Below are 24,705 nucleotides of genomic sequence, written 5' to 3' on the forward strand. Positions count from 1 at the left end.
AAATTAATAGAATTCAGACTGATTTTTTTTTCTACAGAGCTTTCAAATTCTTGGTGATTTTAAGTGATGCGTTTTCTATGACCTTTAGGGAAATTAAGACATTTTTTAACCCTGTGTTTAGAAGAATTTTGCACAGGCAGTTCAAGGAATTCAAAAGCCAACAGGAGGAATTTTTTTTAAATACAAAAAAATTTTTTTTTGTTTGTTTGTTTTCATCCAATAACAAACAGATGTATTTACTGAATGTTTTTAAAATTGCTCACAAGGTGTGCAACCCCAGACTCTTTATTTTATTTTATTTTTTTAATGGAAATTGGCAGAACAGATGTGGAGTGTTGTTAAATTACTTAACCAATAAAATGGAATAGTTTTAATCTTTCTTCAAAAATTATTTCTAAGCCAAGGGGAGAAAACATGTAGTGCTTTAGAATCTTTGGAGTCTTGAACATAGATATGGAAGGACTAATTTTGAAACACATCATCATACACCCATGTAGTCTTACAAGGGATGCTATTGGCACCTTGGATATTGTACATGGTCTCTATCGCAACCCAGAGAATCACCACCAACAGATTTTTCTTAGTTACCTTCCCCATGGACCTGCTCTCTTCTTCTAATAGCAAACTGAAACAGTGAACTGTGGTGGAACAAAATTAGCATGTTCTCTATTGTTGTGATAAATATATATTTATTAGGCATGTAACATAAATTGACATAACACCCACAATATTAGTAAAACATAAAATCACTAGCAGCTGGAAACATAATTATTATGCCTCTACCAGTTTTATTATTTGAATCATTAACAAGATTAAAAAATTCCCCACTCGGAGTTTGGAGCTGGGAGCTTGAGGGTCCTGCGCAGTATCTTAGCTGTTCCCAGGACTGCGCTATTCTGGACAGAGATCCCCGATGTTTTTTGATTGAGCCACGTCCCTGCTCATCTTGGCTGCTATGATGCCTGACAGGAGTTTCCATGTTGTGCTCAGGCAGGTTATTGGCCAGTAGTTGGATGGGACCGGTCCCTTCTGGCGATCCTTGGGGATCAGGACTGTCCAGCCTTTGGTCAGCCATTCCGGGTGTATCTTAGTCTTTAGCAGCTGGTTCATTTACGCTGCCAGGTCCCCATGGAGTGCAGTCAACTTCTTAAGCCAGTAGGTGTGAATCATGTCAGGGCCTGGTGCTGTCCAATTCTTCATACGTGAGACACTTTCCTGGATCTTTCTGCTCTGGCATTCATCATACCAGTTGGTACCCAATCTTGGCGTGTGGGAATGATGATTACACCCCCACCCCCATATTTAAGTTCCTTTTAAATATAAATCAGCAAAGCTTCCCACAAGTCACTGGGATTAAAAACCTTTTACATAAAGTATCCATCAGTTAATGCTGCTGGGATATCTAAAAAAAAAAATTTCTTTTTTACAGAAAGTTCAAAGTGTGACATTTCTGTCCTGCTACCTTTCATCTGCCAACTTCACATCTTTATCCATGTGTCTGAAAGAAAATGTGCCACATGTCTCTGCAGGTCATTTGGTGTGGTGCTGTGGGAGATGTTGACAGGAGAGGTGCCCTACAAAGATGTGGACTCCTCCGCCATCATCTGGGGAGTGGGCAACAACAGTCTGCAGCTGCCTGTGCCAGACAGCTGTCCAGAGAGCTTCAAACTGCTCCTGAGGCAATGCTGGTGAGCAGACGTGAATGGAGGAGAAATCAGAGGGATGAAAATGAATGAAATGTTTTTAGAAAAAATATTTTTTAAGAAGGTGGAAAGAGCAAATGTTATACAAGGAAGGGGAAAGAAAAATCTAAAAATGAGAGCTAATACGAGCATTTATTTAAACTGTTTATAGGAACTGCAAGCCCAGAAACAGACCTTCATTTCGACAGATTCTCCTGCATCTGGACATTGCCTCAGCAGATATATTATCTACCCCACAAGAAACTTACTTTAAGTCTCAGGTAAGTGTCCTTTGTCCTTTTACACAAACCCGCTTTTAGACAAGTGTTCCATTTTGATTAACTTCAGACAACAAGCTGCAAAAAAACTTCTAAAAAAAAAAAAATTCTAACCGTAATAGAAAATACTCACATGATTTGTCTAACTTAGTTTTAAGATTCATTTTAGCTTCAACAGAACAAGGACTGTGGATTTGCTTCCCATCGCTTGCATTTTTTTTTAATAGTCAGTATTTACATGTGTATTGTTATAAGATAGACCTAAGGAAATATGAACGAGACCACAGAAATGAGACTTTTTGTTTTCCATTATTTGTCAGAGCCAGTTTACACAATACATACCCAGTATAATTCAGACATTGTATAACAGTTAATATAATTGTGAAAACCATCAAGTTTTCCTTTTCAAACAAATAAATATTAAGCATATGAGCTCTGTATGTCTGTTAGAAATTACCAACAGCATCCAGAATCACTGATACTCATTTTTCTGTGAAGCCACTGCAATTTGTTTCCATTGTGCTGCGTAACTACAGACAGGGCAGAGTGTGCAGCTGCACCCAGTCCCTTGGCCTCTTGGGAAAACTAATAATACCTGTCCTCTCATTCACAACATATTATTGTGAGTTCCTTGATCGTTGAATCAGGACTCACATGTAACAAGGAACAAAGAGAAAATGTTTTTTTGCTGCCTCCATCATATGAAAGTGTAATGCAGTAGGTCTACCTCTGACTGCATGGGGGATGGAAACACATGACAAATATGTTAGACCACTGCAAACCTAACTGGATAAAGGATGGGAGAAACAGAAATGCATAATTGTGTGGAAGATATGTTGTTGCTTTGCTGTGCAGATCCATTTATAACTCAAGCATGTATAATTATGAGACACACTTGTGCACACATACTCAGACAAATAAGATTTTATTTCCTCTTTTATAGTAATCCACTGCTTCTCCCTCTGGTTATATTTCATGGTGCAAAACGTAAACCTCTTTCATTCTCAGCACTTATCCTTGAGCCTTTATTTCTCCCTGTCCCCCTTCCCCCCCTGCAGCCCTCCCCAGTTTCTCTCCTCTCTGCCCCATAATGGATTTTTCTTGTGACGTTAGAAAGAAGTATTTGCTGCTGGAGTGTATTGATTGGTTTAATGGTAGAGAGCAGAGAGAAAAGAGAGAGGAAAAAGAGGGGACTGGAGACAGAAGAGTGTGCAGAGAGTCCATTAGCTTAATAAGAAGAGCATCCTTCATGCACAGACATACACACACATACACATGCATGTACACACACACACTCATAAATCTGACTTTCCTTGTCCCTTGATATGACAGGTATCAGATAACAGCTGTCATGCTGCAGTGTGTACAAAAAAAATGCACGCACTGCAGTTTTGTTTTTTTTGGGTACCGCTTCATGTCATGTCAATTCATGTTCAGTTTTGCTGCATAAGTACTGATTATCATCTGGCAGCCTAATGGGTTTTGTCTCAGTGAAACCTACATTAGTCACTGTGCAAATTGTGAGCTTTTTTTTTTTTTTGTAGATCAAGGTGCAATGAAGTTTATTCGTAGCACTGGAATCATTTGTCATTAAACTAATTTTAATGACTCATAAACTCAAGTCATACAGAATTAGTGGACAAAATTAATAGACAACTCAGTGGAAACAGGAACTGTTTCATTTTCCAAGTGTACAAATCTAATAAACACAAGGTTTTTAAAAAAAAGACAACAGCAAAAAAAAAATCTTAAAATTTGTGTGTAATGAAGCGAGTATCTGTTTGGTCTCCATAAACAACTACAGAGGGAAAACTATCAGATCAGTGTCCCCACTAATCAGATTTTTTTTTTTTATTTGCATTATCTTCTAGTGTAGGCTACTAATTTCTGATTTATATAGTTGACTTTACTACAAAAGGTGGCTCTGACTTTTTTGAATTACTGCACATGCATGTAGATTGCATAATTAATAGTAATTGCAACATTTTATCTGTTTGATGATGTTTTTATATCCAACATTAATAAACATTTCATTTGCATTCATACTTGTTCTGAGGGTTATTTGATGTTTTATGTGACCCACCAGGCGGAGTGGAGAGATGAGGTGAGACATCACTTTGAGAAGATTAAGTCTGAGGGCACCTGTCTTCATAGACTGGATGAGGAGCTGATCAAACGACGCAGGGAAGAACTGAGGTAAGATGTACAGAAAACAGACTACAGCACCAAAGACCATGAATTATTCAGCTTTAATGCAAAAAAAAGTATCAGTATTAATTTATGTTTGGCAGTATAGCTCTGCCCTGTGACCTCTCCGCCATTGCGTATAAACACGTGGAAAGCTGGAGGCAGGCAGAGCAGTAGCAACAGAACAGAGCAAACTTTACTGACAACAGATATGCCTTTAAGTCAGAAACAGCATGAAAAGGAAGAGCAGGGATGGAGGGGGGTTGTAAAGTAAAGTAGCTTGCAGAAGTGTAAAAACTGTGGGGAAGCTTAAATAACACACCTTACATGAGATTTGGCAATTGAATGTGGACATGAACTAATGCTATTGCAGATTTATGTGACCATTCATCCTGTATTTAAGGTAAATGGAAGTTGTACAATCACTGCAAAAATGCTGAAAGCAAAACACTTTCAGTACTAAACATCTTCAATGTTCAAAAATAAAAATGTTCATTAATGGAAAATAGAAGGCAAATACAAAATGTGTAGTGCAGATAATATACTTTAATTGATTTCATAATCAGTAATTGATGTCATTGTGGTAGGTGTAGTAAATAAATATCAGTGTTTGCATATTTATAACCTTCTCCCTACTTTCTTCTCCTTGCAGACATGCACTGGACATCCGAGAGCACTATGAAAGGAAACTGGAGAGAGCCAATAATCTCTACATGGAGCTCAATGCTATCATGCTGCAGCTGGAGATCAAAGAGAAGGAGCTGCTCAAGTAAGAAGACAAACTGCATTGGTCTTGGATTTTTTTTTTTTCTTCAAAGTAATATGAGCTGGTTTTAAATAAATGAGACCGAGGGCATTATATTGCTATCAAGTGAAAATTAACCCAACTGTAAAACTAAGAAATTGATGACTTCAGTTATTCAAATTCCCTAAAAGCTTTTTATCCATCAATATCAGTAAATTAATGAAATAAAAGAGCATGGAAAAGTTCATCTGAAATGTGAAGTAAATGGCCATTATATGTAGTCATACAAGGCCACCGCATGTAACAGACGGCTCTCTTATGTTCAATATCCACTAACATCCATTATGGGTATTGACTTTTGTGTTTAAACATTAGGAGGGAGCAGTCACTGGACAAGAAGTACCCAGGCTGCTTCAAGCACCACAGTTCCAGACAGTCAGCCTCCTCCAATTCCATGGAGAAACTCATGAAGAAACGCAATGTACCTCAGAAACTGCCCTCACACAGCAAGAGGTGAGACAGCAAAGATGTCTTATTCTGCAGTTTATATAGATAAGAATGTATCAGAAAGTATCCCTCTGTCCTTGTCCTTTCCAGGCCAGACTTACTAAAGTCAGAGGTCATCCTCCCTAAACTGGACTCATCCATGACCCAGGTCACAATCCCCAACAAGGGCTCCACCTCCCCAGGCCGCTCACGCCGAGGAAAACCCCGCTACAGAAAGGCTGGTAAAGGCAGCAGTGGAGACTTGGCTCAGCTGAAAGCCACTCTGTCCTCATCTTTAGCAATGATCAATGCAACCTCATCTGTTCCCAGCAAGCACCGTCTAGACCCCAGTGCAGCCCTCAGGGGCTTACAGCATGACCTTCTCATCAAAAAGATGTCCTCCTCCAGCCCTGATCTTATTTCTACCACTCTGGAGGTTGAGGGACGAAGAAAAGGGCAGGTGAGATCAGGACTGGACAGAGTGGGTAGTCAGAGCGCCTCAGCTGGGCTGGAAGAGAGTAGAAGGACTGATGGGCCAGAGGAGGGGCCTGACGTGGGGGTGGGGGCTGATGACTTAGCAGAAACGCCTCCACGCAGCGATACACCGAGCGAAGATGCAGCATCTATTCCTTTTTCCAGCAGCCCCGACTCCCCTTGTGGCAGAGGAGCAGCTGCGGGCAGGGCATCTGCACTCGGGAACACTCGTGTCACCCATGAAGGTGAGGAGAAGGAGGAAGGGACAGTGATTACACGCTCACCCAGAAGTCAACGCCTTACACCTTCAGCACTGCTCTACAGGGCAGCAGTTACACGCAGTCAGGTGAGATTTTAATGGCATGTTATAATGTGCCCCAACTTCACAAAATCATTTTGACTTTTGCATAAAGGGAAGCAAATAGAAGGGTTTCTTAATATACCATTCAAAATTGTAATTATAGAGGTTTTGCCCCATTGAGCTGTAATGTCTCCCTTTACTTGCCTCCATATGTGCTTACCAGACACTTTGTTTGGTACACCTTGTTAATACCAGGTTGGGCCTCCTTTTGGGTCCTGTGCACTGAATATTTATCAGTCGAGGTTGTTGCGCGTTCAAATGTCTGTTTTGTGTGTCTTGGTTAAAAAGCTTAGGCCATTAAGTTGAGTGATGGCAGGATGGAACCTTTCTTATCAGACATCTTGGCTCAATTAAGTCTAATTAGTGCACATTGAAAAATACTTAGAGATACCTAGAGATCATTTTCTCCACAGAGACGTGGTGTGTCATCAGAGGAAGAGGAAGGAGAAGTGGACAGTGAAGTGGAGCTGCCCAGGAGACGGTATTTACTGCATTTGCGCATCCTTAAACTGTTTATATGTTGATTAAACAAACACTAAAGCAGAGTTAAAAATTTTAAAGCCTTCGAAAGTCACTTTGCTTGGTTAGACCTGCAGATTGTTTGGGTGTGTTTAAGCTCGTCCGCTCTGTCATCTCATTAATTCCCCCAGCATAGCTGCCCAGGTTCACCCTGAGCAGAGGGTTAATCAGGCACATTCAGGCATAACTGAAAACACCTGTCCTGTGTCCCAATTTGTTATTACTAGCAACACAAGAAATCAGCATACCCTTGAAGTTTAAACAGGGAACATAATACACACTTTGACTGTGACTTTTTTATTGTCTTTATGGAATTTAATCACAGCTATTGATTTGACACAAACCTTGATATAACCTTAACCATACATTCATTTTCATAACACTGCTTTATGTGTATGTGTCATCCTTCAGCTATATTCTTTATCTTTGAGGTACTTGAAAATTTTCATGAATATGTATATTTTTATATTGTATACCCATTCAGGAGACATGTGAGCATCACCAAATGCCAGTCCCTGTCGACCTTTAGCTCAGAGAACTTGTCCGTTTCGGATGGTGAGGAGGGGAACACCACTGACCATTCCCACAGCGGCACACCTGACGTGGTGAGCACCAACACCGACGAACGTTTGGACGACAAGAGCGATGACCTGCTGTCTCAGGGCTCAGAGATTCCTGCTGACCCATCTGACCCCACCCAACTGGGCTCCGATGGGCTGTCTGAAAAGGAAGCGATTCTGCAACAAGTCAAGACGCAGCTTGCTTCAAATGACCCTAATTACGAGGTAGGGAAGAAAGAGTAGATGAGTAGAAATGTAGCATAGAGAAATGCACATATTGCTGACAAACGGACGATACCCTTCAAGAATCTGTTCATTTTCTAACTCCTTCCGATTCCTGCTTTTTCTCCAAACCAGGGCCTGTATGATGACTCAGACTGTGACAGTGCAGAACTGGACCATTCATGCACTGCAGACCCCAGTCAACCTCCAACCAACTGGTGAAAACCTGACACCTCAACCCATTCAACCACCTGCAGACCTGACCTCTCAGTACCTCTTTCACTCTCACAGACCTTAGAAACTCTGAGTTGTTATCAGGGACATTACAGGGAGGCAGGAAATTGAACCCTGTGTTCTCAATAACCAGATATCCTGGTTTGGGAAAAAAAAAAGTCCCATTTCATTTAGAGATAAATGCATCACAGGGATGTGAAAGTGAATTCGGGCGCTATCCGAGCTGACAGAGCGGCAGCACCCTTTGTTCTCTCCAGATCAGTTTGGCAAAAACACATCAAATGACACCTCAGCAACAAAAGCCTCAGTCAAAGAGGCCGTCAGCTCAACTGTCTACTGTCATACTTCATGTCCGTTTTCTAATTTTATCTTATAATTTCACATTGTGTCATATGAAAAAAATGATCATGAAATTGTATAATGGTTTAAGTGTCAAGTTTACTGGGGACAGCCAGTGTTGTTCATTGCACTTATATAATGAAATCTGATTTTTTTTTTCCTTAAAACCTTATGCACTATTTATTAGAAAGAAAACAATGTTTACATCTTTTTGTGTTGTTTACATTTTTATTTATGATCATGTCATGGATTGTGTCATGGATTTTCTACTTCTGTTTTAGTGTACATGTATGATGTAAAATGATGTAAAAGGAACAAATTTTTAAGATGTGAGATTGTATAATTTAAGGTGCTGATGTTTCCAGTTAGGTGGAACTATTTTATTTGAATTTCTCTCTAAAGCTCTTAGTAGTAGAATGTACTGTAGCTGCTGTTCTTGTCTGAGCATCAAAACAGGAAGAGGTGGAACAAACGTGAACAAAGAAAAAGCAATATGTCTGCTCTGGTATCAAGGCCATGTTCATTTAGGGCAGATGAGCTTTTTTTTTTTTTTTAAAAAAACAAAAAAAACTTAGTATTGCAGTGTTTACTGTATTAAAATGCAATGCCATTTTTAAATTCCTCTTGAAATCTTTTTGGGCTGTTTTATAGCATTAAAAAAGCATGCTAGTTAAAAGGTATGGACAGCCTATTGAAGTCAAGACATAACTGTGGCTCAAATCGAAGTGAAATATCAATCTTTAGAGAAACAAATGCAACATGAGGTGTGTAGAAATTTAAGGACTGAAGGCACATGAATGACAGGGACATGAACCACCAAAACAGATCCCATAGTATGGTAGTGTAGGACAAAAAAAATTATTTGAAATTCTATCATTTTAGAAGCTGAAAATCATTTATTCAAACACCTTTTTGTGTCTAGTATTAATAAATTAAACCAGAGAACAATTAACTTGTTTATGTCTGGCAAAAATATTAAACCACAAGGTAATTTACCTTTCTAAATCTGAATATCTTTGACCCAGGCGCTGTTTTTAACGCCTACTCAATTTAGCCACTTACGCTACATAATTAATCATGGTCACTTAAGAGTTCATCATTGTCCTCTCTAGCTGAAAACTTGGCCAGCTGATGGTCATTTTTCACTCTAAGGGCTGCATCATACCAAACAGTAGGATACCTAAAACCCTGGCTTGTGCCCCTTGACAAATGTCCTTAATGTGCACGTGCCTCAATCTGACCATATAACAGCACATTACACCTTATTCCATAAACCCACTTATCAGGTCACACTCTATAAGCTAGAAAAAGGCAGCTTATTTTGTTCATCTTTAAAAAAAAAAAATAAAAAAAAAATCAGGTGTTACCTTTTGCAGTTTATATTTGTAGACAGATTTTACAGATTGTGCCCCCAAGGTTTAAAGCTAGAAATCCTACTGCAGGATAAAATGTTGCCAAAAAGCAAAACTACTGCCCTCTACTGTCTCAATCATGGAGGTACTCGTGTTTCCCATGATGCTCAGTGAAAGCAACCCTGTCCCTGAGTTTAAATGTCAGCTTTTTATACTGTATTATTGTAAGTACAATAACTGTATCATATTTAAATATTAAATGCTGTTAAAATAAATTCAAACTTGTAAACTGAGCTTGTGGTTTCACTGTGCTTTAGATGGTGAAAAAACTCAAGAGGATTTGTGGTTTAAGCATTTCACATCTTTATTTCTGTATTTTTTTTTTAAACAATGTGGCACCCAGGTCTACAGTCTCAAAGAGAGAGAGAGAAAAAAAAAAGAAACGTGCACAAAAGTTTTTTCCTTTCCTGCAAATAAAAAATAAATTCTTGACTTGAGCAGAGCAAAGAGCAGGAAACTAGTGTTAACTCACAACCCTCTCTACTTCCAGAGCATCAATGATTTCAGTTCTTAGCCTCATTACAATTAACAAATCAGAGTCCAGGAGTTTATCCCCCTCCCCCTTACTTTGGTAGTTAAAAAAAAATATTTCTTCCATTTAAAACAAATATTTCAACTTTTGTTTAGTATATATATCAGTCTTTACAAAAAAAAATTAAAATAAAAAAAAAAAAAAAAAATAGCGAGGACAACCCTCTGCTTCCAAACCCTTGATCCGAACCCAGATCCCAAAAACCTCCCATCCCAGCAAAAATATCAACACATGATCTCAGGACCAGGAGCGGGAAAGTATAGGAATGACATGTAAAGGGAAGAAAAGTGACATGCGTAGTCATACACATTTTAAATTATCTGGATAAATTCATCTGAGTGTTAGAACATTTACCAAATAACCAAATATAATCAGTGACAGTGCATGTACAGCTACGTGTTCTCATCAATGGCACAAGTGTAATCCATGTTACAAGCACTTCAATTGAAAAGGTGACAAACGTGGGGAAGGGGGGGGGGGGTGCTATGTATATTTAAAGCAAGTAAGTACAGGTATTAAATGGACAGACTGACAGGTGGAACTCAGAGAGGGAGGGGGGCTATATAAACACAATAAAACAGTCACTCTATTCTTATTTTTGATACTTTTTTATTTTTCCTTTTTTGTCTTTTCCTTTTTAAAGAAAAAAAAAAGCTGACTGTACAGAACTAAATCTATGTCTATTCAGAGTTTTTCAACTCTATTCCTCTGTGATGGCAACGAAAGAAATGGAAAGAGAGCGAGAAATTCATCAAGAAAAGAAAAATGCCTAAACAACAAATCATTAAAACCTCCAACTCGACTCAAAAAGGGAATTTAAAACCTAATTGTTTTTGCTTTGTCTGACTAAAACCAAAACAAAGAAAATAAATAATGAACTCGGCGAATCAAATCAGTGGTGGTTGACATGATTTTTTTTTTTAAATGAGGAAGAGGCTGTGTAATATATAAACTCTTAACTTGGATAGTTGCATTGACTGCTTTATCATAGCCGATGATATAAAAGTGAGATTTAGTGCAGATGCAGTGTCTTATCAGTTGGCTGTCAGTCCTGTGGCCTCAGAGGAAAGCCTGGAGAAACAGACAGAGACACCCAGAGAGTAGGGAGGGAGAGAGTAAGGCATGCAATCAGACAGACAAGATAAACAACAATATCATTATGTACATTTATATATTACTATAATAAATCATCTGGATTCATTTACCAGGAAAATTATAGAAAAAGAAATTTAGATGTCCAGTTTGAACACCTGTCGCCAATGAGATTTTCTCTTAACCAACAGCTGATCAAAACTTATTGGTTTGGAAATTAAGCAGTCAAGAATCGATCAAGAGTTAGGTGAGATGATTCACTTTTGGTACCACTTGATACCACCTTTGTAGGTAAATGAAGCTCAGCACAGCATGAGCAAGCAGCAAGCCTGACTCTACAAAGAAGGGCTACAAATAGCAATTTGTTTCATTTCCTTGGTAACAGACAACAGTGAAGTATATAAAGTACAATATCCCAAAACCCAATGTGATATATCCTGATGTCTAAACCTGTGTAAACACATAACTGCATATGAATATGTAGAATTAGTACTGGATGCTTTTTAGTTTCTGCTTATTATCCAAGTTTTATTGGCCAATTCAAGTCTGCATAGGCTTTGGGTAAACGCATGTAAACACTGCATATGGAGAGAAAAAGGACTGCATTTCCCCAAATGCAATCTCAATTGGCAAATCACTGGCTACAGTGTGACAATTATTTTTATTTATTTATTTTTTTAATATATCTGCATTTGTAAACAATTACAGGCACACAGAACTGGAAGTGCTGAACCGGATATCTTATCTGCCATCTGGATATTGTGGCTAGACCGGAAGCCCTGAACAATTTGTGGCTGCCCCTGAACACCAAGTCTGCAGACTAGCCAGTGAGATCTAAGATTGCCTAATGTCTTATTTTTCTAACAAAATCCCAAAGCTACCCTGTTTACAGTTTGGTTTGAGCCTTCTTTCTGCTGCTCCCTTTCAAGGTTTCCACAGTGGATCATCTGCTTCCATCTCCAAACCACACATCATAGCAGGTCTCACTACCATCTTGTAAATTTCCCCTTTCACTCTTGCTGCCATCATTCTGTCACAAATCACCCATGACACTCATCTTCACCTACTTCACCCTGCTTGCACCCTCTTCTTCACCTCTCTTGTTCACTGTCCATTGGTTTGGATAGTTGACCACAAGTATTTAAACTCATCCACCTTCACTACCTCTACTCCTTACACCTCTCCCCCTCTCATTCACACGCACGCATTTCCTCTTCTCTCCAGAGCACAACTCCACTTCTCCAGGCTCTCTTACACCTGCTCCATACTCTCCCAATATATCGTAATGTCATTTGCAAATGTGACAGTTATGAAACTTGAGTACAAGTACAAAACTAACATCATCTTTCAGAGAATGTTCTTTCTTAAAATAAACTAATGAACCAACTATAACAGCTCAAGTCCAAACATTATCTTTAGAGTCAGGCTTGCCGTGTCTACCCATTTTTATGGTAAGATAGTCTAAGGAACTCAGGGCTCATACAACATAATATGAGAGTGCTAGAAATCTTCTCATCCAACTCTTTGCAAGCAGGTGAATACATATTCCCTAAAAGACCAAATTATTCCTTTCATGATTTGCTAAATAAGCTGCTTTACGCTAAAGCAGACGGGTGCTTTTGTATTTGTACCAACATGACAAAAGGATGATTTGGTGGCTTTGATACCTGAGGGCACTTTGAATTTAAGTAATTTCTTACATAAGCAAATAATAATAATAATAATAATAATAATAATAATAATAATAAAAGTCATCATGATGCACTCCATTACAACAGCTAACAATAATCACTTAAAATTCACTACAAGAAAACTATTCTCATAAATACAATGTGACATCTTAAAGAGAGCCGCTACCTGAGCAGAGCTTACACAAAGAGAAATGCTTCAATAAATCAGTGAAATAATTCCCTGTCCATGCTAAATTCAAAATTGTTTAAAAATATAATGCACTCAACATGTCATTTCTTTAGCAGACAAGTGAAGTCAAGCTACAGATTATCTATCTTATAAATATGGCGTCAACCATCTTTCTGGCTTTGTAACAATGGGCTGTTCAGTAGTAAGCGTGGCATGGCACAGCCAGATACAAAAGCAAGTGCAGGTACCGACAATAGCGATCATTGTCAGTACTTCAGTAGTAGATGACTTATGTTTCCTCGGTTAGTAAGGGGAGAGCCTTCGCCTTTTAGACTTGGAGCCCAGGTCTGAGGCAATTTTGGGCTCAGTGGGAATTGGGTGTGCAGGGTTACTGGCCCCGCTGACAACATGGAGGGCCAGGAGAGGGAGGGGCTTGAGACTGAGGAGACTTGACACACAGGCAGGAGAGCTGGGGAGCAGGGAATCGGTGGAGGAGGTAGAGGAGGAGGAAGAAGAGGAGGGAGGAGGAGGCGGCCCTGGAGCCAACAAGGACAGAGGGATGGAGGCTGTGGGGGGCACCACACAGGAGGAAGAGGAGGAGGAGGAAGAAGAGAAGGAGGAGGTAGCAGCAGAGGAGGTGGTGGTGGTGGTAGTAGTAGTAGTGGTGGTAGTAGTAGTAGTAGAGGTGGAGGGAGGGCACAGGCTGGTCTGTTCAGGGTTCAAGGAGGAGGAGGGAGGAGGTTTAGAGGACTCTACACTGTAGAAAGAGAGACAAGGAGAGAGGGACAACACAGTCGGGATGGGTCACAGGGCAGGCTGGTGAGCAATGGGTGGGGGTGGGGGGATAGGGGCAGGAGGAGGGATGGGGTAGGGTGTAGGGGGAAAATCACTCAGGGATGTGACCAAAACACAAGACAAAAAGCATCAGTTAAAAATCAACAAGGAAAAAAAAACCCAAAAATCACACCTCTAGCGGTGGGTCAGTGTGGGAGTAAAGGACAGGGAGGAAAAAAAAAAGAAAAAGCAAATCAACACAAATGCAGACTAACAGAGAGCTAGCAAACACCAAAGTGATGATTAGCAGGAGTTAAAGAAAATCCAGTAATCATTACAATCAATCATCTGCACACAAATCCAAACAGTAAGAACTGATGCGGTGAGCAGTCAAGTTATCTGCGTGACATCAAGTAAATAAAGCTTTTCACTTCCTGAATTTTGCTTTGTGAAATGAAACATGAAAAAAGATTAAATTTAAAAAGAAAATCTTTCAGACCAGCTCAAGTGATTTGAATGTGTTTACTTTTTACCCACTACAACTTGGAGTAAACTCTCCCAGTGCAGACAAATAATTTGACTTAAAGTGAAACTAAATCTAAACGTGACACACTAAAGCCCATGAGTGTATTAACAACCTGTTTGGAGTTAAAGTACTTTTCTATATTATCTCACCTGGCATTGATGAGGTACTCTGCCAGACTAATGCTGGCAGGCGAGCCTGTGATGGTAACCTGGCGGTCAGTCGATCCATCCACTGGATTTGCAATCTTGATCTGGGCACCTGACATTTGCCTGATCTCATTGATCTTGGCTCCCTGGCGACCAATGATGCACCCAATAAGCTAGAAGGGCAGAAAAGTTAAGAGATAAGAGATGCATGACTAATGGAAAATTTGTGTTTCACCTGATTTAGCCTCTATGACTGTCTTCTAAGAAGTTACTTCTATGTATGAAAAATGTGTGTGAACATAGAAAGCAAGTAATTGTAAGCAGTGTTCAAGGTCATGAGATACTGTGCGCGTCATTGTTATCAGGCAGGTGCCTACATGGCGCGAGAAGAAAACTCCCCACAGCCGGAATAGACAAAGATCGTATCCACACGGGCATGTACTTCTAAACCAGGGCCATCTAACTCTCTGAAACAGCATGATTAATGAGAAGAAACAACTCCACAGACATAGCACTGTGCCCCACTAATTTTGTGGAATTATAATCTGTAATAAATTCAGTCACTAAGGACAGCCCATAATTCAATAAGCTTTAAAATCACCTTCAGCAGCAATAGCTTGAGACAATTGATTTCTGTATGGCTTTATCGGTCTCACATCATTGTGGAGGAATTTTGGCCCACTCTGTATAATGTTGCTTCAGTTGTTTGTGGGCACTGACTTATGCACAGCTATCTTAAGTTCCTGCTAAAGCATTTCATTTGGGTTGAGGTCTGAACTTTGACTGGGCCATTGCAACATCTTGATTCTTTTCTTTTTCTAGCCTTTCTGTTTCAGATTTGCTGCCATGCTTGGGAGCATTGTCCTGTTAGCTGTCGGACAGATTGCCTCACATTTGACTCTAGAATCCTTTAGTATACAGACAAGTTTGTGATCAACTCAGTGACTGCAAAAAGGAAAACCCAAATCACCTCTCCACCGTGCTTGACACTTGATATGCGGAGTTTGCTGTGTTTGGTTTTCACCAAACATGGCACTGTGTGTTATGGCCAGATAATTCCACTTTGGCCTTGTCTGGCAAACAGATATTGATCCAGAAGTCTTGTGATCTGTTCAGATGCAAATTTGCCAACATAAGCCATGCTTCCTTGTCCTTTTTGTTCAGAAGAGGTTTTCTCCTGGTAACCCTCCCAAACAAGCCATACTTTGTCTTTATCTGATTGTACTGTCATAAACTCTAATGTTTAACATGCTAACTGGGGCCTGTAGGGTCTCTTGGGCTTTTTGCAGTTTCTCTGAGCATTGCACATTCTGGCTCTGGAGTGAATTTGCTGGGACATAAAGCCCTAGGAAGGTTGTGGTATTGTGTTGACATATACCTGAATGCTACAGACCAGCAAACTGCCAAAATGTCTGCTTTTATAAAAGGTGTTTCCACTTGCCCATGATCAATTATTCAAGTACATTTGATTATCAGCACCTGGCTGCCACTCACCCTCTTAACTTTTTAATATGGAATCTGTCTTCAGCAACACAACATATTTCAAATATCCCGCTGTTTGTGGACTTCTGGCAACAATTTCCAATAGGACAAACGGTCGCATAATTACAGTAATTCAAAGTATGTTTGATCAGATGTCTCAGCAGTGATACACTCGGTGTTTAAGGATTCATTCTCATAGAAGCAGTAAGGGTATTTTTCACAGAACTGCATAGTCTCCTGTGAAAATGTTTTTTTCATATGACTGTAATTTTTAAGATCCTTTCTATCCAAAAGTTTGCATTTACAGCATTCAGTAGTGACACATTGGCAGGATGGGTCAAAAAGTGGACATGCAGATTTCTGATCCACTACAAGTGGGTATCATATGCACGATCTCCTGCACAAACTACTCAGGAAACTCCACCGCATAAAAATGAGCTTGAAGTGGGCCATTTACTGCTGGCTGCTACATTTGAAAAATAACTGTGAAAATGACTGCAACCAGACTTTTACAGTTTTCAGAGCCAACCGATGCTACTTCAACTGACAAATCACATGGAGTTTATCCTGTGTTATTACTACTGGTGTTTGAGATAAAACTGAGTTCTTGAAGGACTTACATCATTTGGAATGGTCATCTCATGGGAACTGGTTTGAGCAGAAGCATCCATCCCTGACAAAGAAAATGAGAAAGTGCCTTAAACAAGCATGAAAGCCAATTATTACTGTATCAGAAGAGAAAGTACTTAAGATAAATAAGGTATGAAGATCAGCAGAAAAGTTGGGATGATTTTTTTTTAAGCCGCATATGAATTTGCAGTGAACTGATTGATTGGCTAATAATATAACGTTATTGACACAATGCACTCACACTGACTTTATTTCAACCGATCCCAAGACCGCAGTCATTTGTTTCAGCACAAAATGAGTTATCTACCATTTCTGTCTGTATTCAAAAAACACAAACACATACACAGGGGTTTCCATATTTCAGCTACTTTTCTACAGACATGTGAGAAATGCCCTTAGCAGACTGAGCGTGTCATCACAACCAACAACAGCTGTCATTACATCTAGTTCAGCAGTACATGCTGTGTGGATGTGGTTGGTTGGTTTGTTTTTCTTCTTTTTTTGTTTATGATTTCCCTTCTGGATTTTTGTGTTTGGTCTGTAAACCTGGGAATTTTTGAGCCTGAGCAGTTAAAATGTTGCATTCAAAGCCCATGGGCTTTGCTCTGCTGCATACCAGTGAATCCCTGGTTGCTTGGTGCAATGGGAAACGGGCTCTGCTGCATAGCCAGCTGGTGAAGCTTGGTGAGCTGTGGAGAGATAGCAGCAGAGGAAGACTGTGAGAGTGAGAGAGGAGGCAGGGAGAGAAATGAAGGAAATGGAAAACACAGGAAGAGGGGGAAAAACAGAACAAGAATCACAATCAGTACAGACAGCTACATGAAGATTACAAAAAGATTTCACACAAATAACTCAATTTTGTGATGTGAGGACCTCTTATCCTTTCATAAAGCTACTACATAGCGCACGGTGTCTGATCATGTGTTTCATGGCTTGTCTATGTAGGGTACCGCATGGGTATTCCTCCAAAGAGCAGGCTGCATCTCTTGGTAAAGCTTTCTCGCAGTCTTCGGGGTCAGGGCAAAGTCACAATACACAAAAGAGGAAGTTCCCAATATGCAGGTGATCTCCTAACCAACAACAGTACACACCTAAATATCAACTGACACAATCTCATCTTAGCATGACTCTGTACCAGCATCATCACCATAGCTGTACAGGAACTTCTAAAGAGATTATGTGCTTATGTGCCAGAGTTGCAGTGACCACTGACTAACTCATTATATCATTAAATAATAACCAAATATAATCAAACTGTATAAATGTTACAAGTCTATATTTTGTCTCTGGCGAATACCTCCCTCTGCTGATGCCAATAGTCAGTGGCAGGTATGACTAATTATATACGGTCTATCACATCCAATGTTCCTGATGGAACTCATTAAAAAAAAAAAAAAAAAAAAGGAGAGAAAGATTAATTGAATCTAGTGACAAGTGGTCATTATACAAAGTAATTATGAAAGGGAAAAAGAGTGAACAGTATGTTTATCCAGGACAGGTTAATGAAGTAGGCATGTGAAACAAGACAGCACAAAAGGGGGGAAAAAAAAACAGAAAAGAGTGAGCAGCAGGAACAGATTACAATTCATGGAACAGTGGAGAGTCTGGACAAACAAACAAATGTCTGTCTAATGAACAACTGATTACCAGTGAATGTACGAACCGCATACAAAAACACTAGCAGTGCTGCTCTATAAATGGTTATTTAAATCTCTGATAATAGTACATCAAATGCAAGGTAAAGTTTAAAAAAAAAAAAAGGGGGGGGGGGCAGATTCAGGTACAATTACAGGCTATAAAAAGTGGCAGGGGCAGGTGGGCAGCTTAACATTTTGGAATTATGGGTGGGGATTATGTAAAAATGTCTACTCCACTTACATCTGGCTGTGGAATTGCGTGCTGTCCTTGTACGGCATATGCCTGAAACAAATGAAAACAAAGCTTTCATAGGCCTCATATCTGATTTTGTAGGGCAGCTCATTTCTCTAGCAACACTCTTGGTAAACAAATCTCTCTCAAAGCACATCAAAGCCTCATTTGGGGCCTGTACTATGAAGCAAGTCCAACATAACTTTTCATCATCTAGTGTCACCAAACCCAATCTGGGAACTTGTCAGCTAGTCTGTTGTGGGAAAGGGACAATTATTTGGACCTTCTGGTAAATGCAGTCCCCCTTTTTCAGTCCACACAGACTGTTCCTGCTCAAGCGTTACTCACTGTGAAACAATTAATGCATATTCATTTGCAGATATCCATTTAGAGGTTGAACAGCATCTTAACAAATGCAATCACACTTAAGAGGATTGGAATGTTAATGAGCTTATCAGTATCACTTCCCAATCATAAAGTCACAGGTAGAGCTAACTACTTACAACTAGGTATCCTTTAACGACATGCAAGCTTAGATGTGTTACCTATTATGGAGTGTCAGCAGGTTTTGGGAACAATTATAGAATAAATATTAAAAAAAAAAGGTTTTGTGAATCTCTTAACAGGTTGATAAGCAGCCTAGAAGGTTTTAGTGTTTGTTTTAGGATTTTATAATTTAGAAAGACCTAAGGATTAAAGACATGGCTAAGAAATTACTTGCTGCCGGTCAGGGAAAGCTGAAGTGTTAGATCATCTCTAAAAAACCCCAGACCCTATTACTGCCTGTGTACACTCTATAAATTGCAACCATTAACCAAATGATATAATTTTTATCTGCACCACAGCGGTTTAGGTATGAGTTTAGGCATAAGTTACCATGGTCATTTATCCTCAATAAGTAGTGAACCATCTTTTTTAAAAAGACTGTAAACATAGGGTTAAACCTTGAGTTACTTTACTAGCATTCCACCCTATGAGATAATATTAAAATGTATGTCTTGTCCAAAGTCTCCACATTTCTGGGAAAAAAGAAATCCCCACAGACATTACAGGAGAATTAAGGAAGGAGAGATTCTGTTTTAACAAAAGAATTACAAGGTGTTTAGTAAAAGAGCTTGTCGTGTTAGACCAAAGAATTCTGGTTCAGACCACCATTAGTACAAAATAAGCCACATCACTTCTGAAACCTAATGCTCAAAATAATGAAAACCCCTTGAGAATTATACAAATCCAAGGTCCCAAAACAAAGTGCCTGTGGGTTAGATCTTTTATTCCAGGCCTGATGACTTTACTCACTTCAAAAAAATTTACACAGACACTCCTTTCTAAAGCTAAATACCTTCCAGTGCTACTCTTTTACCTGCTTTTCATTATATTTCCCCTTTCATCTTATTCTGAGTTAACTATCCTTTCATCACAAATCAGGTTTTCCAAGTATGTAACAAAAATCTATCAAAAATACCTCACAGTGACAAAAAACTCTGGCATATACCGTTTCTCTCTAAAGTATCATATGTACCTGTCCGCCTGCAAAGATGACGGGTGATCCTGAAGGCTTGGGTCTGTACGGGATAGTGACCCCCTTAGGGGGAGACTGTACAAGAGACAAAATGTGTGTCAATACATCAATACCCATTTTATCATGTTTTAAATTCTGTTCATATAATCTAGAATACAGCTTAAACATTTGTGCAGTCCTATTATTTTCAGAAATACAGTATCATCAACTCAAAGCATAACAATCTCTTATCCAACCCTAATAAGCAACAGCTGAAAGCCAAGAGATCATATATCTAAAATGATTAAGATCAGGACAACAGCCACTTCATCTGCTTCACTGCTTTCAGTGTCTACTTACCTCAAGCATGACCACACAGATCTGCTTGACACACTCAATTATTGACTGGGGAGTGCCAGCAATGGTGATGGCACGCTCTGTGGAGTTGGGGAGCATGTCTCCAGCCACTTGTACCTGAGCACCGGTTGACTGGAACGCACAGATGGAAGGAAGTGAGATGGGAAGGCAATTGTTCCCTTATAGCTTAGAGTGAAATGAAGACAGTTGGCTAAAGCTAAAGATAATATAGTGCTTATAGTGCACACCTCTCGAATTTCCTTGATCTTGCAGCCACCTTTCCCAATGAGTGAGCCACACTGGCTGGCAGGCACCACAATGCGTAGGGTGACTGGGGGCTTGCTGGTAGCTGTGCTGTTTGTCATTGAGCTACTTATATCCTGACAAAAAAAAAACAAAAAAACACTTGGGTTAATTCAGGTTCTGACTGATTTTGCCATGGCTTGCCTTTGAAGTCAGAATAAACTGGAACCTACCTCTTCCAACTTTTCAATGATCATGGAGAAAGCTTTAAATATGGCAGTAGTTGGACCTGCCAGTGTAATGATCCTCTCAGGACAATTACCCTCAGAGATGTTGATGCGAGCTCCACTCTACAAAGAGTAAAGAACAGAATGAGTGATCTGGAGTCTTGTAATCTATTAACAGTGATTAACATTACATACTATTGTTTGATACTATATGCAGCAAATAGTTAGGAATAAAAGTTCTCACCTCTTCTCTCATCTTCTTCACAGATTCACCTTTCTATCAGATAAATCACACCAAAGACAAGTTTAGCATCACTTGAAACAGACAAATCAGAACATTAAATGTATTAAAATACCAGCTTACCTTTCCTATAATGCTTCCAACTTCCTAAACAAGAAAGGAGACAACATTTCATAAGTTTGATTTTTTTATTTCATTTTATTTTTTAAACATGTCATCTTTACTACCACTGAGCTGCATTCATTTATGCTTTCAAGACATGGTATTCCTGATCTGCTACTGATCAAAAGGAAGCTATAAAGTTCATTACAACTGGTTCGTCTGATTGGACCAGGGAAAATGTTCTAAAGACATTGTGAGCATCCACATGTAAGTTTACAGTCTGTCTCCAACACAGACTCAAGATGGTGCTGTTGACCAATGAGACCCAGGAGACAAGCAAGCACAAAGTGTCTGCTGGGTGCTAACCCATCTCTAGCTCTTTGACCTGTTGTAAGGTGCTACAGGTTAAGAGGCTGATATGATTATGAGAAACAGTTTTGCAGACCATTGTCTACATGTTGTAGGTGTTTTCTGTCACCAGGTGGCAGTGTTGAAAATATGTGGAGCGCCCAGTCTTTGAGCAACTCTTGTTTGTGCTGTTGTTTTTTCAGCCTGCAACAGGGACCCAAGTAACAATACAACACATTCAACCTACGCACAGGATCATCACCACCGTGCTACGTGCTGCTTGTTTTTCTATGACTGCACGCTAGCATGTCTGCATTGGCATATCCATAATCCTTCACTCTGACAAATACCAAGCGTAAACGGACATGAACGTGGTACCATGAATTCCACTTTAGCCAAGAATCTATTTGTCTTGCCTGTTAACATTACATACCATACATAACAAATACAGGCTACTGTGGGACCTAAGAGGTGCCACAAGTGTGTGGCTTTCATACTGTCAGAAAGCCAGATGGATTAGCGAAATTGGTAATGAAATTTTCTGCTTCCTGGTTGCAAATTTTACCACATCTGACCAGTGATGCCATGAATAAATGCGTGGAAACACACTTTAACATGAGATTCAGACAGTTTTTAATGTACAAACTCAAGCAGTCATTTGTGAAAACATATCACTTAACTTTGATATACAGGATTGCAACATTAAGGCAATGTCGCTTTTCATCGCATGAATATCTCTGTCCTCTGTGTATCCCAGAGGGGACATGATTACCATAAATAAAATGTCATAGTAGTGAACGCAGAAACAAGCAGTCGATGGGTGACCTCACCTTGCCATGCATGAGCAGTCTAATGGTAAGGGTGACATTAAGCCCGCCTTCAATCACACCGGAGTCCATGACTGCAACTGTAAATCAGCCGTCAGTACAAAACTGAGGTCTTTGGTCACAGAGATGGATCTGAGGAATACAGACACACACACACACTACATTATACAAGAAAGATGATGTGGAAAGACTCAACTTTGAATACATAAATGGGAGAAATACCATTTATAATACTGTTCCAAGATATGGTGAATAAGAACACCAAATATTTCTCTATTGCATTTTACATTCAAACATCGACTAACTTCTATACTCACTATACTCTTGCTGCACACATAGCGTGTTCAAAGGCCGCTTGATCCAATTTGCCCAGTTCACTAAGCAATTATCTTGCTAATTATACAAAAATCAAAACAGTATGTTGAGATTTTACAAACCCCTTGACTCAATGTATAAGGCCGAGTAATACATTTGCAAACATATTGTGTTTATATACGATTAAAAAAATAATTCCACTTCCAGTGAATATAGAGGATTAAAAGTCCGTGATAAATTTGGGAAATAGCTTATGCTAACGTTTAATGTTCATGAATACTGATGCGTACTATGATGAAGCAGACAAATATGGCCAAGGGCTTTCACTGGCTTCCACCAGTTAGATGTTTTTACTTCGAACTATGTGAATGCGGCTTACGTGACTCCAAACAGGAGCTGAAATTATCTCGATGTTAACTAAAAAAAAAAAACAACAAAAAAAAAAACACACACAAAAAAAAAAAAATAGGGCTTGTATGCTAACGCTGCCGTTATCATTAGCTATGCATCAAGTTTATCAACAAACGTGCGGACTCTCTCGTCACCAGTCGGACCCAGAATTCCTAAAACACGCACATACATACCTTTCACGTAAAAGGAAGACATTTAGTATCATGGTTTGGCCATGTTGTTTAGTTTAAAGTAAGACAATTTAACTATTAAAGCTAGTTGTAAACCTGTTAGCCACTTAGCATTCTGGTCGAGCTTAAAAAAATGAATGGAGCATGCGTGCGCTACTTAGCAATGCTAGCTAGTTAGCTTAATTCGTCAACGTTACGAACAGCTGGCCAGTTATCGATGGTCTTCACAGCGAGGTAGCTGAGGCCAATTTTAATCAAGAGCAGGTGATAAAGACGAGAAAGCAGTTCCGTAAAAGCGACATTAAAATACCCCCCGGCTAGGTAAGTTACTGGGATCAGTCAGTACGGAGATTGCGTGCTCATCATCACGCGGCCTGTTAGCATGCTGAGCGAGCTGCGGCTAACTGCTGGGCGCGATTTCTTTCCGTTACTTCTGATCACAACAACAAATGTAAAAAGAGCAAACAACGAAATTAAACTCACCTGACTCTTGCACTGATAAGTGATCGGGGGGAGGGTTGGGGTTGTAAGGGTAGAAGGGGAGAGGTTCGGGAGGGTAGAAACCCGGGGGAGAGTTTAGAAAGGACTCGGGGAAGAGGGAAGTGATGTGAGATCGAGCTCCACTCCTTTACACAAAGACAACAAAATTATGACCTCTGAACTTTCCCCTTTCACCAATCACAAACCCTCCACCTCTCCGCGAGCCTGACCCAAAAATTCCCCTAAAGCACGCTCCAACAAAATGTGAATTTGTTACAATATGGCAGGTTATATGAAAGGACATCTTTTAAAACGATAAGAGTTACACAATACAAATATTGTTAGATTAGTTTGGAAAAGGGAGGTCCTGTTCATAAAAAAATAAATAAACGGATGATCTATGTGTTTTATTTGTTTACATAAATTACCAAAAAACGTTTTAAGATTTGTTTCGGATTTGCCGTAGATTCTAATACATTAATATTTAAAAGCTGGTTAAAATACTTTAAGGAGTCGCTAGGAGGCGTGATGTTTCCTCATTTTCGCTTCTACTTCTTTCAGCTGCTCCCTTTAGGGGTCGCCACAGCAGAACATCTGCCTCCATCTCACTGTCTCTAGCATCTTCCTCTGTCACACCAACCCTCTGCATGTCCTCCTTCATTACATCCATGAATCTTTTCTGTTGTCTTCCTCTTTCCCTTCTGCCTGGCAGCTCCATATTCGACAACCTCTGTCCAATATCCGCTCTCTTTTCTCTGTACATGTCTAAATCATTTCAGCCTTACCTCTCTAACTTTGTCTCCAAACTGCTGAGCCTGAGCTGTCCCTCTGATATACTCATTGCTAATCCTTACCCTCCTGGTCACTCTCAATGAAAATCTTAGCATCTTCAGCTCAACCTTCTGTCTTCTTATTAGTGTCATCTCCCAACCATACATCACAGCAGGTCTCAGTACCATTTTGTCAACCTTCCCTTTCCTTCTTGCTGATATCCTTCTATCACAAATCACCCCTGGTGCTTTTATACACCCACTCCACCCTGCCTGCACTCTTTTTCACTTCTCATGTGCACTGTC

At 39.7% G+C, this 24,705-nt stretch overlaps 2 protein-coding genes across 5 annotated transcripts in view; one reads left to right on the forward strand and one right to left on the reverse strand.

Moving 5' to 3' along the window:
- The window catches only part of LOC115780395 (mitogen-activated protein kinase kinase kinase 12), a 35,743-nt gene extending 26,015 nt beyond the window's left edge, over positions 1 to 9,728 (forward strand). For both annotated transcript variants that reach the window (XM_030729563.1, XM_030729562.1), the window contains exons 6-14: positions 1,530 to 1,688; positions 1,855 to 1,963; positions 4,047 to 4,156; positions 4,800 to 4,916; positions 5,268 to 5,405; positions 5,490 to 6,198; positions 6,627 to 6,694; positions 7,217 to 7,517; positions 7,650 to 9,728. In XM_030729563.1, coding sequence (XP_030585423.1) covers positions 1,530 to 1,688; positions 1,855 to 1,963; positions 4,047 to 4,156; positions 4,800 to 4,916; positions 5,268 to 5,405; positions 5,490 to 6,198; positions 6,627 to 6,694; positions 7,217 to 7,517; positions 7,650 to 7,736 — 1,798 coding nt within the window. In that variant the 3' untranslated portion in view covers positions 7,737 to 9,728. The remainder of the gene's footprint in view (positions 1 to 1,529; positions 1,689 to 1,854; positions 1,964 to 4,046; positions 4,157 to 4,799; positions 4,917 to 5,267; positions 5,406 to 5,489; positions 6,199 to 6,626; positions 6,695 to 7,216; positions 7,518 to 7,649) is intronic.
- Positions 9,729 to 9,782: 54 nt separating this feature from the next.
- On the reverse strand, positions 9,783 to 23,791 carry LOC115779828 (poly(rC)-binding protein 2). Of its 3 annotated transcripts, none has more exons than XM_030728680.1 (13): positions 23,633 to 23,791; positions 22,257 to 22,385; positions 21,100 to 21,123; positions 20,980 to 21,012; positions 20,742 to 20,858; positions 20,514 to 20,645; positions 20,269 to 20,397; positions 19,930 to 20,004; positions 18,420 to 18,461; positions 17,158 to 17,230; positions 16,532 to 16,584; positions 14,433 to 14,602; positions 9,783 to 11,102 (listed from the first exon to the last, which is right to left on the reverse strand). In XM_030728680.1, the coding sequence occupies exons 2-13, from the start codon at positions 22,323 to 22,325 to the stop codon at positions 11,066 to 11,068; spliced, it is 954 nt and encodes a 317-aa protein (XP_030584540.1). In that variant the 5' UTR covers positions 22,326 to 22,385; positions 23,633 to 23,791; the 3' UTR covers positions 9,783 to 11,065. The 3 variants fall into 3 exon arrangements, with proteins under 3 accessions (XP_030584540.1, XP_030584539.1, XP_030584541.1); XM_030728679.1 differs by having other exon boundaries at positions 17,158 to 17,257; XM_030728681.1 differs by lacking the exon at positions 18,420 to 18,461 and having other exon boundaries at positions 17,158 to 17,257.
- Between the last annotated feature and the right edge of the window lie 914 nt (positions 23,792 to 24,705).

The sequence above is a fragment of the Archocentrus centrarchus genome, chromosome 5 (assembly GCF_007364275.1).
Source record: "Archocentrus centrarchus isolate MPI-CPG fArcCen1 chromosome 5, fArcCen1, whole genome shotgun sequence".
Taxonomy (NCBI): domain Eukaryota; kingdom Metazoa; phylum Chordata; class Actinopteri; order Cichliformes; family Cichlidae; genus Archocentrus; species Archocentrus centrarchus.

What these genes read in the sequence shown, in the direction of transcription:
- LOC115779828 (XM_030728679.1), bottom strand. Translation starts at nt 22,325, where the DNA reads ATGGACTCCGGTGTGATTGAAGGCGGGCTTAATGTCACCCTTACCATT. An exon ending in AGATCAAGGAAATTCGAGAG is followed by an intron (nt 20,398 to 20,513) that starts GTGTGCACTATA and finishes TGTGCGTTCCAG; the next exon opens with TCAACCGGTGCTCAGGTACA. An exon ending in AGATGACCATTCCAAATGAT is followed by an intron (nt 14,603 to 16,531) that starts GTAAGTCCTTCA and finishes CTGCCCTTCTAG; the next exon opens with CTTATTGGGTGCATCATTGG.